Source organism: Paramisgurnus dabryanus, chromosome 7 (assembly GCF_030506205.2).
Source record: "Paramisgurnus dabryanus chromosome 7, PD_genome_1.1, whole genome shotgun sequence".
Taxonomy (NCBI): domain Eukaryota; kingdom Metazoa; phylum Chordata; class Actinopteri; order Cypriniformes; family Cobitidae; genus Paramisgurnus; species Paramisgurnus dabryanus.
In genome coordinates, this window is record NC_133343.1 from 35,866,405 (window position 1) to 35,883,609 (window position 17,205).

Below are 17,205 nucleotides of genomic sequence, written 5' to 3' on the forward strand. Positions count from 1 at the left end.
CTTACACGTACTATCCAATAATATATCCTCTTTTTTCTTGGTTGCAACTTCCAAGGAAACAGCACCCTCATGTGGCCAAATCAAACAAATATTTTGTAAAAAAAAAAAAGATGATCTTTATACTGTGTGGCCATATAAGTGGGCTGTTATACACACAACAAATTCAGTATTCAATAAAAAAATTCACATAATTAATTGATTAATGTGTATATTTTTTTTAGTGGAGATCAAGAAACGATCTAAAATGCCTGGTGTTATGATCACCCAATATGTGAAGGAACTACCACGTGGAAAGAATACACCTGATTTCAACAGGAAACCAATGGCATTGTCAGTTCAAGAAGGTATTTTTTAATAGTCAAATAAATCAAAAGTCAAATAAATCTCATACACACTGTCAGAAAAATTTTCCCAAGCTAACACTGGAAAGGTATACATGTATACATTTGTTACCAATATAATATGTAAAAAAATATGTACTATAAAGTCTTTATGTGCAAATGTGTACTTTTTAAAGGGTAAAGGGTAAAGTGTGGGATTGTACTGTATGTCTAAAGCCAGTCAATAAATTGTCCATAGGTTTGTCAATGTGTCTGTGTGGGAATGTGCCTGTTTCCCAAAAATGCTGGGATAAGCTCCAGCATTTGAATGTATGGATTATTTGAAAGAGTAGCTATATATGCTCAATCATTAATTAATGTATTAATATTATAATTATGTAATCCAAAGGCCAATCTGTATATTCTAAATGTTTAATATCTGATTGAAATTAAGTGTTATTTACACTGTAAAAATTCCTTGTTGCACTTTTTTTGTTTGTTTGTTTAATCAACTTGAAATTACAATTACTTTAAATTATTTCTTGACTAATGATGAGTATTTTATAAATTATAAAAAATAAAGTTGAAATAATTCAACTTAATACTAGTTAAAAAAAAAAAAAATTATTTTATATTCAAGTTGATTCAACTTACAAATATAAATGTAACAAGGAATTTTTTACAGTGTATTTATATGTATCATGAGGAAGCTGTATATAACAGATGTTAATGTTTATAAACCCATGAATTAACAGTAAACATGGTGAAGTTTTTTTTTTCTTTTGCAGGTAAAGTGGCCATTTTTAGGGCAGTGGTGTGTGGAGATCCAGCGCCGACTGTAACGTGGGCTCGCATCAAGGGTGACACATCCGATCCAGAATTATATAAGACAAGATTTGATCAAAGATCTAGAGAGTATATTCTGGAGGTATGCTAAGTATAACAGTTCTGAATTTAAATTCTGAAGAAATGACATATTATGATGATGGATCCCTCTACAGTTACCTTTAATTTGTCACATTGCAAACCACAACAGATCCCTAATGTGAAAGCAGACCAAGCGGACACATACAAATGTTTTGCTACAAATGAGTTTGGGAAAGCTGTGTGCACGGCTACATTGGGTGTCACGTCAGGTAGGCAATACATAATTTATCTGACAAAGATTGTTAAACATTGCCACATCCAAATGTTTTTAAAAGTGCAGATCTGGGATCTGGGGAATAATGCATACTCACATCAATGCAGTCTTAATGTGATAATTCCTTGCTTTTTCTTTTAGCTGGATTCAAAAAACCACAAGCCGGTATGTATTGTTAAACAATTTTTTCGGAATAAAATGTAAAAATGTAAGTTTTTTTGAAAAACACCACACTTCTTTTGGAAACAATTAAAAAACATATGCCGGCTGCCAGCTTAAAAGCTTCGATCTGCCTGCTACCTTAGTCTTTGGAACGTGTTTCAGCAAAGCATCTAACATTTATAATGTACTAGAAACAACTCTCTGAAAAGACTTTACACGGACTTTTACATGTTTGGCCTCAAAAATTTTGCATTATATGATATTACTGAATTAGCTAAAGTTGATTTGAAGCCAATGTCCACATACTGTAGTATTTGCTATATGGTTTCTGATATTGTGGTTAATTATGATTTCATAAAAATAACAATAACATAATTATGTTTTTTCTCTTAAGATGGCCAAACAAATGATCCTGAGGACTTCAGAAAAATGCTTAAGAAAACGACGTAACTATTTTAACTTAAGTATTTAAATACTCAAAACTGTAAAGTAAGAGACAAACTGAGGTGTGTTTTGTCTAGAATTGTCAAAAAGAGGAAAGAGAAACCGAAGAAAGAGGGAGAGATTGATCCAAAATTCTGGGAGGTGATGCTAAGTGCCAAAAAATCAAATTATGAGCGAATATGTCAGCAGTTTGGAGTCACTGATTATCGCTGGATGCTAAAACAGCTTAACCTGAAGAAAAAGGAGAGAGAGGACGAACAAGCTAAGGTATCGTTCGGTATACTAAAATTACAGACAGAGCATAATTTTTCAATTTTTCCACTTATGCATTATTGCTTTATTAATATAAGGTTTAGTTCAGTGTATGAATTAAATATAGATGCATTTTGAGGGGTTGTGCACACCAAAACTTTTAAACGTCTGGACAACACCGAATGCCAGCTGTTTTTTCAGCTGAGTGCCAGCTTTCTTCAGCTGAGCGCTTATGTCCCACCCCTCCTCCACTGTGATTGGACAGCCGTGTGAGAACTGACATTGACGAGCGGAGCTTTTCACCCAAAGTTGAATATTTTTCCACTGAGCGCGGAAAAACCGCCAAGAAAAACGCTAGCTGCTGGCTTATTTGAAAAACGCAGAGCTTCCATTGGAAACAATTGAAAACATGCGCTGGCCGCGGGCGTAAAAGCTTTGGTGTGCACGCCCCCTTATAAAGTAAAACAGTTCTTCAGTCATTAGCAGAGAGTGATTTTCTCTTTAACGTTATTGACAAATGATTGCTTAATGTTTATGAAGAATTTAAAAATACTTCATAAACTTTCTTCTGTGTTACAGGTGGTTGAGAAAGTTGACAACATGAAACAAATGGAAGTGAAAACGAGTGGCAGAGCTGAATTTGAGTTTGAAATGAAACTTACTGACCCAAACAGCAAACTTTATGTCTACAAAGTAAGTTCAGCAAGTACACTTACAATCTAACACATTATTATTGTTTATTTTTCCTTTAAATATTATTTGATTGAATGTTTAATTTTACATTGATTTTTATCTTTGACATGACTTTATTTAGTCAGTATTAAAAATATCAAGGTTATATTTTCACAGAATGTTCTTTACATCATGATGATTTTATGTAGAAATCAGTAAATGACAAAAAATGCTGTGTTGCAGGGTCATATACATTTTTACTATTCAACTTATAACTTGCATTACAGTATATAAAGGATTTGGTTTAATAACAGGTACATTTAAAGCATATTAAATATGTTTCCCTGTTTCTAGAATGGAGATATGCTTGACTTTGGAGATGGAACTGATGATTCCTGTAAACACAATATGAAGAAATCTGATGATAAGTACTTGTTTAGCATTAACAATCCTACTCTGAACGACAGTGGATTATATCAAGTTGACGTTGAGGATGTGAACATTTTCTCGACAAACTTTACAAGTAATACAGCATTTGCATAAAAAATTTATACTTTTCTTACTAAACTCTCAGAATTAAAGGTACATGAAGTAGAAAAGTTGTCACTGGGGTGGTACATTTTCAAAGAGTTCACTTGTGTACCTAATAGGCCAATATTGATACCTCTTAAACCCCATTCACACAGCACTTTGGTCCCAGAAAATTTCTGTAAAATTGCCAGAGATCGAGGCTTCTGTGTGAACACAAACACGTCCCGTAAATGTTCTGGGATTGCTCCCGTAAAGAGGATCTAGTATAGGGAACACATCATGTGTCAACAACAGGCAGATGCGGTAAGGGGCGTGCCGTAGTGAGGACTCGACAACAAGTTATGGTTCAGCTCTTTGACTAAGGGATTCAAAACGCAGATCAACTCATGACAAGAAATGTCTGCATACTGGACTGATGCAGAGATCAGGGAGCTCGTGATTATTCCCGCTGAAGCTGAGATCATTCACCAGCATGACAGAACATTGCATCACGCGTTCCTTATGGTCTCGTCAAAAACAAAAATGCATGGTTTCTCTAGAGAAAAATCATGTATAATTGTCAAACTTCAGACGTTGTGGAAAAAACCTACCAAGTCCAGAACTTTAAATACGTCATGTGTCTTCACGGGCTCTTTACGGTGTGTGAATGCACGCAAATATTACGGAAAATTGGTAGTGTGAATGAACCAAAAATCCCAGACGCAACTTTTATGTATTTTCCGTAATCTCTCTGTGAAAAGGGCTTTGGGTACATGCTGGTACCTTAAGGGTACATAAAGTGGTACATATTGGGACCTTTTTAAAAGGTACCGTCCCAGTGACGAAAAGGTACCTTTTTTTGAAAGTGCAAGTCTTTCTATAAACATCTTCTTTATTATTTACCCTGCAGTTCCTGATGTTGAGTTTAATGGGATGCTAAAGGATGCTAAAGCGGTTGAGGGACACGACGCAGTGTTCGAGTGCGTTTTATCCGGACCTGTACCGCAGATCACCTGGTGCGCCAATGACATCTCTGTTGAACATGGTGACAAGTATAACATCACAGTATCTGAGGACAAACTCACCCACAGATTAGAAGTGAATAACTGTAAACCAGAGGACAGAGGCGTGTACACGGCTATTGCTGGGATTAAATCCTCCAGGGCCACGCTTGCTATCAATGGTAGTTTTATTTCTTTATTGTTTCTTGGGGATATCACATTAATCTTGTGCAAGTGCTGTGATTAGTAATCAGGTGAATGTTATATTGTGTGTTGTACTACTGTATATCAGAAGATCCTAATGCTAGGAGGAAAGGTCGAGGTTGTGCAAGTGACAATGCAGATGAAGTGGGCAGGAAAGCCAAGGGGGCTGATGGGAGAGGTGATGGAGAGGATGGAAGTGAAGGTTCTGGGTTTGAAGATGGACACGGAGGAGATGCAAGAGGAAAGCATGGATTGATAGGTGTTGATACGGACAATGATGGAAGTGGGCAGCATGAAACAGGAGTGAAACTGGGATCAGCTGTGATTGGATCTGGAGATGGTATGGGAGTGTTTGTTTCTTAAAAGTCAACACTTTACCGTGGTACACAAATTATCGTAATGCATGAATATGTTTTGCTTCCAGATGATAAAGTGAACTTTGCAAATGGGTTATCAGACATAAACACCCTCCGTGGCAAGTCTGCAGAACTTGTGTGCACGCTAAATACTGACAATGCTGATGGTGTGTGGTATAAAAATGGGGTGAAGGTACAGTATGTTTGCTTATCGTAGCTTTACGTATAACTGGTTTGCTTTGAACAGATCAAAATGTTTATTCTGTTCATCAGCTGACTTCTAAAGATGGAGTGACAATCTTGAAAGATGGTTGTACACATAAGCTCATAATCCAAAGTTGCAATGATGCAGATGAAGGTTTATATGAGTTTGAAGTGAATGGGTGCAGAACACAGGCCATGGTTAAAGTTGGAGGTATTTACTTCACTTTTTTTCTCAAAAGTATGCATGCCATTTAAAGAAAAAAATGTAATTGCTAATATTATTAAAATCATTTTTAGCATAATGTTGTTTTTTCTAGATCTTCCAGAATTCAATCCTGATGCCTTGCAAAAGTTTTCCAACCCTGTGATTGTAAAAGCAGGCCAGGGTGCTTCTTTTAAGATGCCATTTCAACCACAAGACTCTCTGGAGATCAAATGGTTTAACAAAGGCTCGGAGCTTAATGATGGTGGTTCAGTAAAAGTCATTAAGGAATCCAACCTCAGTCGACTTCAAATTAAAGACTGTCTACGATCAGATACAGGAGAAATCAAAATACAACTTAAAAACCCTTTCGGGTCGATCGAAGCTGTATCAAGTCTTATTGTATTAGGTGATTAATATCTGCATTATAATACGACTGTTGATTTCCAGCATAATATATACTAGAAATATATTTTCTGCATTTTTGCTAGATGTCTTCTCGGGTCCAAAGAAATGTACACGACCCAAAATTTCCATAATCACTTTTTACCTGAACCAGACGTGCATAAATATTTGTTTTAAGAAAGATACAACCTGAGACTATAGTGCAATCTTTTTCACCCAACTAGACCAGTAAGACAGAAAAAAACCCGGTTGCCTCGCAACCAATTATTTTCATTTGTTATTGAACGACGACACCAAGATTACCGCTAAAATGTGCATTCAAAATTGATTAACAGGTCTGGCTCAACAAAAAGTAAACCACCGCCAGCCACATGATGTCGCAAGCACTCTTATGTTGCGTTTACACCAACCGTGGTAGGGGCGGCAAAAACGCGCTATTCGCGCGTAGTTAGACACTTGAACATTTGAGTTCACTCACTTCATCCGCGCGTGAAATTCTAGTCAATCAAGAAATTCACGCGGAAATCCATGTCATGGGATTCTGCGACTCAGCTCGCTTCCTGTAATCACGTCACTACTACAGCAAGGTCCTGGTTGGTTAACGCGGCGCTGAAATCCGCCGAAGTTCAGATTTTTCAGCTCGTGCGTTTCCCTCTACAACGCTCAATTCGCACCATCCGCGCCGCAAGTACCGTGCCGCAGGATAATAATCTGCGTGTGGGTGATTCTCACGAAACCTTGGTTTTAAAAATGTCAAGCATGAAAATGTAAAAATTGCTTGAATTTACTTTTTTCCCCCCAGACATTGAAAAACAAAGTCTGGAGTAAATGGGAACATTAATTTAAACACTTTTATTTATCATTTAACACTTTTTGTAACATATTTTAAAAAATTAGTCCTAAAAAATCTCATTACCGCAACAGTCAGAAAACATCAACACTGACATATTTTCAAAATGACATGACAAACCTGAAGGAACATAATTTGGAGATTCTGCACATGCATTTAAAATCAAAGTATTATGCTTCTATTAATTGAATTAACATTTAATAAGCATCTGTTGCGGTAATGATAATCAAAATGTCGTGTAAGCATTCTGACAAGACAATATTTCAAATTAAATGTAAAAAAAAGATCTTACCTGGTAGCCATCTTGAAGTAACTGATCCATGTGCTTGGTCACTCAAAATCAAACTTTATTAAAATTCTGTATGTGTGCTTAAACTTTTCTCAAAAAGTGTTGCGGAGGATGAGAACATCAGGCATGGACACATCATTTTCCTAATTTTTCTTCATTATTATTATACATGAATATTCAGTAAATATTTTTTCTGTCATCTAAAGTAGTCTAGCAAAACATCCATTTATTTTTTTTCTAAATATTTTTGTGTTAATTTGATTAAATTACAACATAACGCATGTTCAAACACAGCCGGACACATTGCGGTAATGAGAATTTCAGCAGAAAATGAGATAAAATTGACAAATTATAAATTCTTATGTTGAAATCACACATTGTGCAAGGTAGAACACAGTATTGTGTTAATTCTGATGCTTTTTAATATTACTATATTACACATTTTATAGCTAAAATCATTAGTGCCGTGGTGTTTCAATGGTTTCGTGAGAATCACCCGTGTAATCGCGTCTTTGCATTGACTTAACATGTAAATCACCTGCGCTTGCCGCCTCTACTGCAGCAAACAGATGGGGGGTTGGAAAAGAACTCGATGCACAAACGTACGCTAATCGCTAGATCGCTAATATCATACCTGACTCATGTCCAAGGTACATGTGAAACTTTTAGACTCAAACTTGCTTGGGTCGGACCTCGGGTTTCCAGATCTAAGTGGACCCATAAAGACCTTTCATTTTTGCATCTAGTTGATGCTTTAATCCAAAATGACTTACAGTGCATTGCGCATGTGTCTGTCTCTGGGATTAAACCCACAATCTTATGTTCTGCTAATGCAATGCTCTACCTGTTGAGCCACATAAACACTAATCTTAAACTAGATTACAGTATATTTTAAGCAACACATATTTCTGCCCCTCACAGACAAGCCAGGTCCACCGCAAGGCCCACTGGAAGTGAATGGAAGTACATCCTCTGTCCTTGAATTGAAATGGAATCCTCCAAAGGATGATGGTGGCTCAGAAGTGACAAACTACATCATTGAGCGGCAACAAGTCGGGCAGAATACATGGGAAAAAATTGGGGATATTTCAGCTAACCATCTTACCTTCAGAGACAGAAATGTGTCCCGGGGCAAGAGATACATCTATCGCATCTACGCAGAAAATCTTGAGGGCATCAGTGAGCCGATGGAGACCGAGAAAATCATGGCTGGTGCTTTAGGTAAGAAATTCCACTACACACCTTTTTTATTTTTGAGGGGTATTGAACTCAACTAATATTAAAATTATGTATTTGCAGTCTTCCCTGGTCCACCAGCTCCTCCCAAGGTGATCAGTGCTTCCAAAAACTGTATCAACCTGACATGGAGTCCACCGGAGAACGATGGAGGGACTCAAATTTTGGGTTACCAACTGGAGAAACGCAAGAAAGATACTAACCAATGGGTGAATCTGAACCCGGTCAATGAACCTATTCAAGGTACTTAAACAAGATGGTTTCTGGATTATTTAAGAGAAACTAAAAGCTAAAGTTTCGCCCAGTGCTAAACAAACAATGTAGTTATTTATTATAGTCAGGGCAATAAAAACAAGCCTGGGTTACATTAATGTCAAGTTTAAAGAGATGTACTTAATTACAGACATTTAATTCCAGCTTTATGTTGGGAAACAGCTGAGTCTGGAAGTTTAAAACAATTGATGGGACAATTTAATAGATAACTTGGACATTACCACATTGTATTTGTGTAAAAGGCGATCTCACAGGTATCCTTTCACAGGTCTGAAGTATGCAGTAAGGGATGTGTCCGAAGGGTCAGAGTATGAGTTCAGACTATCAGCTATTAATCGGTCTGGAGCTGGAGAACCAAGTGCTCCATCTGTGATGGCCTGTGCTAAAAACCCCAACAGTAAGTTGCAGGTGCATATAAAATGTGAATATTTAAGACTCAAGTCATCATTTCAATATGTTGTTATTTACCCTGCTTTTCAAGTGAAGCCATATTTCAAAGATCCTGAAGACTTAATGGTTGTGAGGTCAGGAAATTCCATCAGAATCAAAATTAATTACGAGGTGAGTGTATGCATCTTTACACCCATCCATAGGACATTTTTATTCCTCTTTCGCAGATCACAATATCTGATGGAGTTTCAGTGGTTCATTTAAGTATTGAGTTTCTGCTAAAATTATTTAGGAAAAAAACTAATAAGATAATTGTTAAAGCAACACTAAAGAGTTTTTGCTCTTTGATCCCCCTACAGGTTAGAAGCGTAATTGTCAATTACCACTGTAGTAAATACTGCAGCATAGCTGGCTCTGATTGGATTCTAGGTCTGCCGTAAAGCAAGTTTTTGTAGTTTTCACTGGAACTACAGGGCCGCGACCCGACGGTTGGAAACTTCTTTAGTGCGGTTTTGGCCGATAGAGGGCTGCAAAGCGAATGTGAAAGTGCCGTTCAGCCTGTTTCGAGTGGATGAACGACTGAAACTTTTTTGGAAATGTTATTTTAAGGTAAAAAAAAACTCTTTGGTGTTGCTTTAAACGTTAATAAAAGCAGGGTGCATGATTACAGAAAAAAAAAACACTTTGGAAAAGGAAGTCGGGCCGAGTACCAAAACACACTTGTAACCAATCAGCAGTAAGGGGCGTGTCTACTAACTGACATCGTTGCCTGGGTTGCGTATGTGTGGGGTCTATCAAAAGAAGATCCAGATTCTGTTGGTGTAGGGGCGTGTTTGTTTAGGTGATTACTAAGGGTGTCACGATTTCGATTTTAAATCGAAATCGATCGAAATTAAGTCCCATCCTCGAACTTCGAATTAAAAAATGGGATCGTCGATGCTGCCACGCCCCCATGTCACGTCCGGTCGGCTTACCAAGCGGGGAAAAACCACTCAGATATTTATATTTTAAACACAAGGGATGTATTAATACTTGAAATGCATATCATAAACAGGATAACTACCTACTGATCTGCCTTCGGACAGAGCGCAGCTCTCTGCACAGAGCGCAGCTCTCTGCACGTGCGTGAGAATGAGGCGCCAAGATGCAGCAGATTATATTTCAAACAACAGGGATAGTTTGCCACAGCTCGCATGAAACGCATAAAACTGAACAAATAGGTAAGGATTACTACTATTTTAGTTTATGTTAAGACTTCGGACAGATGCGAGAGCGCGTGCCGTGCACGTGAGACAGAGAGAAGCGCAGCTGCTTGACGCGCTGGATGCTTGTCCAAGACGTGCGCATTAAGTCCATCTGCATGCAAGAAGGAATCCTCTACAAGTTCTCTCGCGTAAAGTGAAGCCCAAAAACACCCATGCGAAGAAAAGCACGCAATGTGTATGTTAATGTGTAACTATAATAATAATAATAATAATAAATATTAATGGCATAGCATTTTTTGTCTTTCAAAAAAAGGAAAAAAATCGAGAATTGAATCAAATCGTTACCTTAGAATCGAAAATGTAATCGAATCGAGGATTTGGAGAATCGTGACACCCCTAGTGATTACGAATATCAACATTGGCTTTCAGAGATCATGCACCCCGCCTTTAAGGGTATAGAGATGTAAATGTATGTAGATTGTACACGTAAAATAAAAATCTGGATTTGGGTCCATTTGATAAATCATGTACTTTATGAGATCATATTGAAATCTTGGGTCTCATTCACTGTAAAAAAACGCAGCATGATATTAAAATAACTACTATTTTAAGTTTTGACTTTAAGTTTTGATAAGTTGACATAACTTATAAAAACAAGTTGAAATTGTTGATATCATTTTTTACAGTGTGCGTATGCACTAATTTGAGCGTGAAATGTGCATACGCATGGGTTGTGAATTAAGCACATTTTTTTGTGAGAAGTTCAAATAAATATAATTTGACTTTTGATTACAGACTTGGTAAATCTGAGCTTAGTTTCTAACAGTAGTTGTGTTTCCATTTAGCTTCAAATTGCGCAAATTGAAAATGCGGAAATATGTCAACAAAAAAAATCCCATATACGCAGAAAGTTTTTATGCTCGCATGAGTTGTTTTTTAGGCAATTCGAAAAAGGAATATATTTGAAAATGCGGAAATATGTCAACAAAAAAAATCCCATATACGCAGAAAGTTTTTATGCTCGCATGAGTTGTTTTTTAGGCAATTCGAAAAAGGAATATATTTCAAAACTGCAATGGAAATGTTTTTTTTTTACTTGACCTGCATAAAAGTCACATGATCAGTCTTAACATGCTTGCTTCTTTTTCAAATAAAATAATGGCTAGTACGGCAGCTGCAATATACATAAACCTACCAACATCCTTCACCATGATTTTGGAATGAATTATCACAACAGGAAATTTATGTTTTTGTCGCATAACATGGGTTAGTGAAAATTCCATCATTTTACAAAAGTTTTATCAACATTGAACAAAAACATCACAAAAGGTTTGCGCAAATCTGTAAAGGAAACCAGGCTACTTTTGAGATCTCTTCTTCATCTCAGGAAAAATATCTGAGACATGGGAGACTTAAAGAAATTGTTTACCCAAAAATGAAAATGTTGTCAACATTTATTCAAACCTGTAAAAAAAATTTCTTTTTTCTGCAGAACGTAAGTAATCTGGAAAATGTTCGTAACACAGATCTGGGGCACCATTGACTTCTATAGTTTTGTTATAACATAGTTCAGAATATCTTACATTTATACAACTTTGAAACAACTTGAGTGCACGTAAATGTTGGCAGAATTTTCATTTTGGTGAACTAACAGTTTCCATTTGCTCACAGAAATATCATCTTTTATTTTTCTGTGCTGTATGGCCTAATCTTACTCTTCGCATCTATCTAGTCAAATATCTTTGATGCAAAATGTTGCCATTCGGCTTTCAGGCCTCTCCACAACCAGTGATCAGATGGCTTAAAAACGGTGAACCTGTATCTCCGTTGAACCAGATCTTTAATACTGACGGCACATCCACACTGGTCATACCCTCATCAAAGTACTCAGACTCTGGTGTTTACACCATTGTGGCTAAAAACTCAAGTGGGCAAACCAGCTTTGATATAGAGGTCAGAGTAGCAGGTAAAGTCAAGTTAATTGTATAGACCACTTATGGACATCATCACATTTCCCATTTTTATGCACTGCTTCTTCACAACGTGCCTACAGATGAACCCAAACCTCCAGGCCCAGTGGAGCTGGAGCAGGTGGTTTATGGTAAAGTCATTATCTCATGGGCTCCATCTCCAGACCAGAAGAAAGACGACAGACTGCACTACATGGTCGCAGAATACAACTCCAACACTCGGATTTGGCGCAGGATAGCCGACCACCTTTTCTGTGCTACGTATACTACCAACATTCAACCAGGTCAAGAATATCACTTCAGAATCTATGCAAAAAATGATCTGGGACTTTCCGACCCTTCAGATTCACCAACATGGGGCATCAACAGCAATAGAGGTAGGTAGCAAGACGATCACGAATTTAGTCATTATTTTTACCTAAATACATGTTTTATGTAGTTTCAGTAACCTCGAACGTGTCAGCCGTGATAACTTTGGAAAGGCCACCATCTATCTTGGTTCCACTGAAACTCCACTCTCCACCAAAAGGATATCAGTGCTTCATGACCTGCGCTGTTCGCGGCTACCCCACGCCAAATATCGGATGGTATCATAACGGGATTTGCATCGATTCGAACCACAACTACAACATCACAAACGCATTTGGCATCTGCTCCATGTACATCCTTAGGGTTGGGCATGAAGACGGTGGCGAGTACAAAGTGGTGGCGGTCAACCCGCTTGGAAGGGCAGAATGTTCTACCGTATTAAAAGTAAAAGGTGCAGTATGACAGTAAACATATCAAGTCATGTGATACGTATACCACAGCAAACTGATTTATTCACATCATGATTTGTCCTTCATGAACAAGTCACTCGGATGATCATTTTGAATGCGGTCACTTAATACGAATCACCGGTTTGATCTATAGCCTGTGCCAGGGCTTGTCAACAAGTGGGCCAGATCTGGGCAGTCAATCATTTTTATGCAGCCGCGGGATTGATTGAGATCACTACACACTGGCATGTTAAAAAACCCATCTGACGTATTTATGTAAATAACTTAGAGATGGACAAATCTTCATACAAACGAGAGACACAGCACATGATGAGTATCGCGTTATCCATACGGAAAATGTAACATTTAGAGATTAATCTTATCTTATTTTTCCTGATAAACCAGTGTCTCAGCGAGCTTAATATGAAATGTTGATGTGCAGGCGCGTCATGCACCAATTTTTTTGAGGGGGCACAGTGTGGGCAGCTCACAGAAATTTGTGCCAACACAGACTTTAAAAGAAATATTATTGAGCTTTCAAAGTCTTTTCCATGGCACATTTCTCACAATCTGAGTCTCCCTGCCTTTATGTAAAAACCAGCAAAATAAATTTGTTTACTAGCTTTCATATCAAATACTTTTGTACAATTCATTCAATCAGAATAATGACATATTGGCATCATATTTACATCTGACATGGCATTTTTTGTTCTGTTTAACTTAATTGTGCCATTAATGCATTTGCCCAACAACTGCGTTATGCTATAAAATTAATAAAATTTGAAATCCATAAAGTATATAAACAATGAAAATGACATAAGCAACAGTCACGTGATTGATTTTAATGTTCGATAATGATTTAAAAAAAATATATATGTTGATATAAAATTATTAGAGGACCTAATTTTTTGCACTAAATTTTACTTCGTATGTGAGCATGTGATTTCGTGCCCCCGTGAACTCTGCCGTTTAATCTAGAAATCTACTAAGGCCCTGTCCCAAATGGCGCACTTCATGTGGACTTTCGGTCTTGTGGCCTTAAATTGCGCGTTCTCGCGTAGTCTACGAGTCCGGAGAGTGTCCCATCTGTCATTTTTACGCTTTGAAGTGTGCTCATCAACGCCTCCTTTGCCCCCTTGATGCGGTCTTCGGCGAAGCCCGCACTGGAGCAGGCTTTGCGCACTTTACCAACCCAGAAGTCCTTGCGAAAGGGCAATCAGACCAATGAGACGACGGAAGGGAGGAGTTCACACTGACGGGCAACATCCCTACCTATTTCCAGTGTGATGCTCGAGTCTGTCCCAAAATACGACTCCGGTGCACCCACGTGGACTCGCATCAAGGTTCCCTAAAGTATGGACTACATGATGTCATCAAAGTGTGGACTCTGAGGAGGACCACAAGTCCGGAGTGTGCCATTTGGGACAGGGCCTAAAAATCCAGACTGCCACATTTTAAACCATACTTTTTCCACACAGCGGAGGTTAACTGCACATTACCGTACTGGGGTTTGGAAATGTTGTGAGCATTTCTGACGATACAGAATTGATAATATTGTGCATATATTAAACAGATAAAAAGACAAGTAACAGATTAATGGAAGCTTCTTTGATTTGGAAGTTGCATGCAAAATCCATTCGGCTCAGAAAACTGATGGGCACGTGCTCCTTCAGTTTGAATGGGCGTGACACGTCTATGCTGATATTCCTGAAAACATCCTATGATTGGTTGATTCTCAGTCCTGAGCATCATCAGGTTTTCTCTCCGCTCACCAATGATCATCAGATTTTCAGATCTAACAACTGAAGGCTTCAAATTTACTTAAAGGAATATTCCATTTTCTTAAAAGAAAAATCCAGATAATTTACTCACCACCATGTCATCCAAAATGTTGATGTCTTTCTTTGTTCAGTCGAGAAGAAATTATGTTTTTTGAGGAAAACATTGCAGGATTTTTCTCATTTTAATGGACTTTAATAGAGCCCAACAATTAACACTTAAATCAACACGTAACAGTTTTTTCAACGGAGTTTCAAAAGACTATAAACGATCCCAAACGAGGCATAAGGGTCTTATCTAGCGAAACGATTGTCATTTTTGACAATAAAAATAACAAATATACACTTTTAAAGCACAACTTCTCGTCTAAATCCCGTCCAGCGTGACCTAACGTAAATGCATAGTGATGTAGGGAGGTCACGTGTTACATATATAAAACGCACATTTGCGGACCATTGTAAACAATAAACTGACACAAAGACATTAATTAGTATCAGTTGACATACAACAACGTAGGAACGGTCCTCGTTCTCAACACAAACACTGGGGCGGAGTTTCGCGTTCGTCCTCTGTGACCTCTTGACGTCATGACGTATTGCGTGTGGTCACGTTGGCGCATCACGACCAGATTAAAACGAGAAGTTGTGCTTTAAAAGTGTATATTTGTTATTTTTATTGTCAAAAATGACAATCGTTTTGCTAGATAAGACCCTTATGCCTCGTTTGGGATAGTTTATAGTCCTTTGAAACTCCGTTGAAAAAAACTGTTACATGTTGATTTAAGTGTTAATTGTTGGTGTCTATTAAAGTCCATTAAAATGAGAAAAATCCTGCAATGTTTTCCTCAAAAAACATAATTTCTTCTCGACTGAACAAAGAAAGACATCAACATTTTGGATGACATGGTGGTGAGTAAATTATCAGGATTTTTCTTTTAAGAAAATTGAATATTCCTTTAATCCCTGCCTTGGGTCAGTCAGAAATACCGTTTTTTGGCAGGATTTATTAAGAAATAAAAAAAATTAGAAAACATGTCAGACGCACTTAGAGGGCTTTTATAAAAAAAAAATAATGCACACCCGAGGTGGTGACGCGGCCACGACCTTTTAATTCATTTTTAATAATTTTCAATAATTCAACGGCCTGGAGTCAATTATTCCCCTTATACTACGGTTACCACACCTCAAGACATCGATCACATTATATATTTAAAGGGATTCGTCCAGTTTTTGCACTTAAATCACTATTGTAAGTAGGACTATTTTTTCAGCGTCTCATCCAGCGGCTCTTTTGCTTGTTACTAAACATAATTTTAAAGCTGGCAATGGAGGCTTGAGCCGTTGATAGCAATATAATGCAGTTATTAATGAAGTTATTAGAAAGACAGCGAGAACGACAGAGACACAGAGAGAAAGAAAGGAAGAGAGCGAGAGAGAGAGAGAGAGAGAGAGAGAGGGGAGCGAGAGACAGAGAGATTGTGTGAATGAGTCTTTCATGTTGTTTTTGTTAGTCTGTTAGTACAGTTAACTATGCGAAGTGATATGGAACTGTAATGCGCTCAAGAGAGCTGCCTGGAACTACGTTCGCCATGCATTTCCCAGAAAATAATTACACACCTCATAACATTCATCAGCCAATCAGATTCAAGCATTTAACTGACCCGTAGTATATCTTTATTACCCTCATGAGTTAATAACGTACATTTTCTATTCTCTTTATTTCAGATTAATCTTCAGCCTCCTGGATACTTCTTATTTGATTTCATGCATGAATATATGAAGCTACCGGTGAATTAAATGTGACATTTTCTACGACATCCTGGCTAAAGTCTCATAATAATCTAATGATGAGATTTGGAGAATCAAAGATTGATTTCAGTCATTGATTTTAATCTTTGACATGACCTTACTCAGTCCATATTAAAAAATAAATGACATATTGCTATTGGTTAATGCAGTACTGTGTATTGACTACTACTATAAATACTGGAATGCATGCTTAAAGAGTGTATGTGTAAATGGAAAAAAATGCAAATAAAGTTTTCTGCTATGCATACTTTGTCTTACTTGGGTTAAACAAGTATTGATACAATGTTATTCTGTTAATTCGCCCGAAGGCTGAGTCATAAAGTAGTAACCTCTGCTGGACAAGCTTTCTTGAGTTATATATATTCAGTTATATTTAATATCGTGCACATCAATGTCAAGATATTTCTTCACATCATACCTCTCTTTGAATTTACAGTTCCATTTCAAGACATTTAAAACTCAGCCATGGTGTGATATATGAGTCAGTGACAGAATGTGAAGATGGGTCTCAGCATGGTTCCTACCATAAACAACTCGTATATCGACAGGCATTTCAAACTTGCTATCAGTTATGTAGCAAGTAAACATTGCATAACACCAAAAATAATGAAACCTTGTCGAAATAAATATAGTATATTACATTTCTGCAACGTCTTGTATAGAGAACAAAGCAAAGATATCATTTTGTCACATGTTCATATTAGGTGATTCATTTTAGTTAATTCTATATAGACTATCTATCTATCTATCTTTATTAGGGATGCACCGATAGGA

At 37.3% G+C, this 17,205-nt stretch overlaps 1 protein-coding gene across 3 annotated transcripts in view; it reads left to right on the forward strand.

The window, feature by feature from the left end:
- LOC135770077 (immunoglobulin-like and fibronectin type III domain-containing protein 1) overlaps nt 1–16,674 on the forward strand; it is a 22,824-nt gene extending 6,150 nt beyond the window's left edge. For 2 of the 3 annotated variants that reach the window (XM_065279728.2, XM_065279730.2), the window contains exons 3-23: nt 222–344; nt 1,109–1,248; nt 1,357–1,456; nt 1,603–1,626; nt 2,018–2,069; nt 2,145–2,334; nt 2,899–3,012; nt 3,346–3,514; nt 4,412–4,684; nt 4,795–5,046; nt 5,131–5,255; nt 5,336–5,477; nt 5,584–5,877; nt 7,934–8,233; nt 8,312–8,491; nt 8,790–8,918; nt 9,003–9,082; nt 11,890–12,082; nt 12,170–12,463; nt 12,526–12,846; nt 16,348–16,674. In XM_065279728.2, coding sequence (XP_065135800.2) covers nt 222–344; nt 1,109–1,248; nt 1,357–1,456; nt 1,603–1,626; nt 2,018–2,069; nt 2,145–2,334; nt 2,899–3,012; nt 3,346–3,514; nt 4,412–4,684; nt 4,795–5,046; nt 5,131–5,255; nt 5,336–5,477; nt 5,584–5,877; nt 7,934–8,233; nt 8,312–8,491; nt 8,790–8,918; nt 9,003–9,082; nt 11,890–12,082; nt 12,170–12,463; nt 12,526–12,846; nt 16,348–16,352 — 3,500 coding nt within the window. In that variant the 3' untranslated portion in view covers nt 16,353–16,674. The remainder of the gene's footprint in view (nt 1–221; nt 345–1,108; nt 1,249–1,356; nt 1,457–1,602; nt 1,627–2,017; nt 2,070–2,144; nt 2,335–2,898; nt 3,013–3,345; nt 3,515–4,411; nt 4,685–4,794; nt 5,047–5,130; nt 5,256–5,335; nt 5,478–5,583; nt 5,878–7,933; nt 8,234–8,311; nt 8,492–8,789; nt 8,919–9,002; nt 9,083–11,889; nt 12,083–12,169; nt 12,464–12,525; nt 12,847–16,347) is intronic. The other variant, XM_065279731.2, reaches the window with a different exon arrangement.
- Nucleotides 16,675–17,205: the final 531 nt, after the last annotated feature.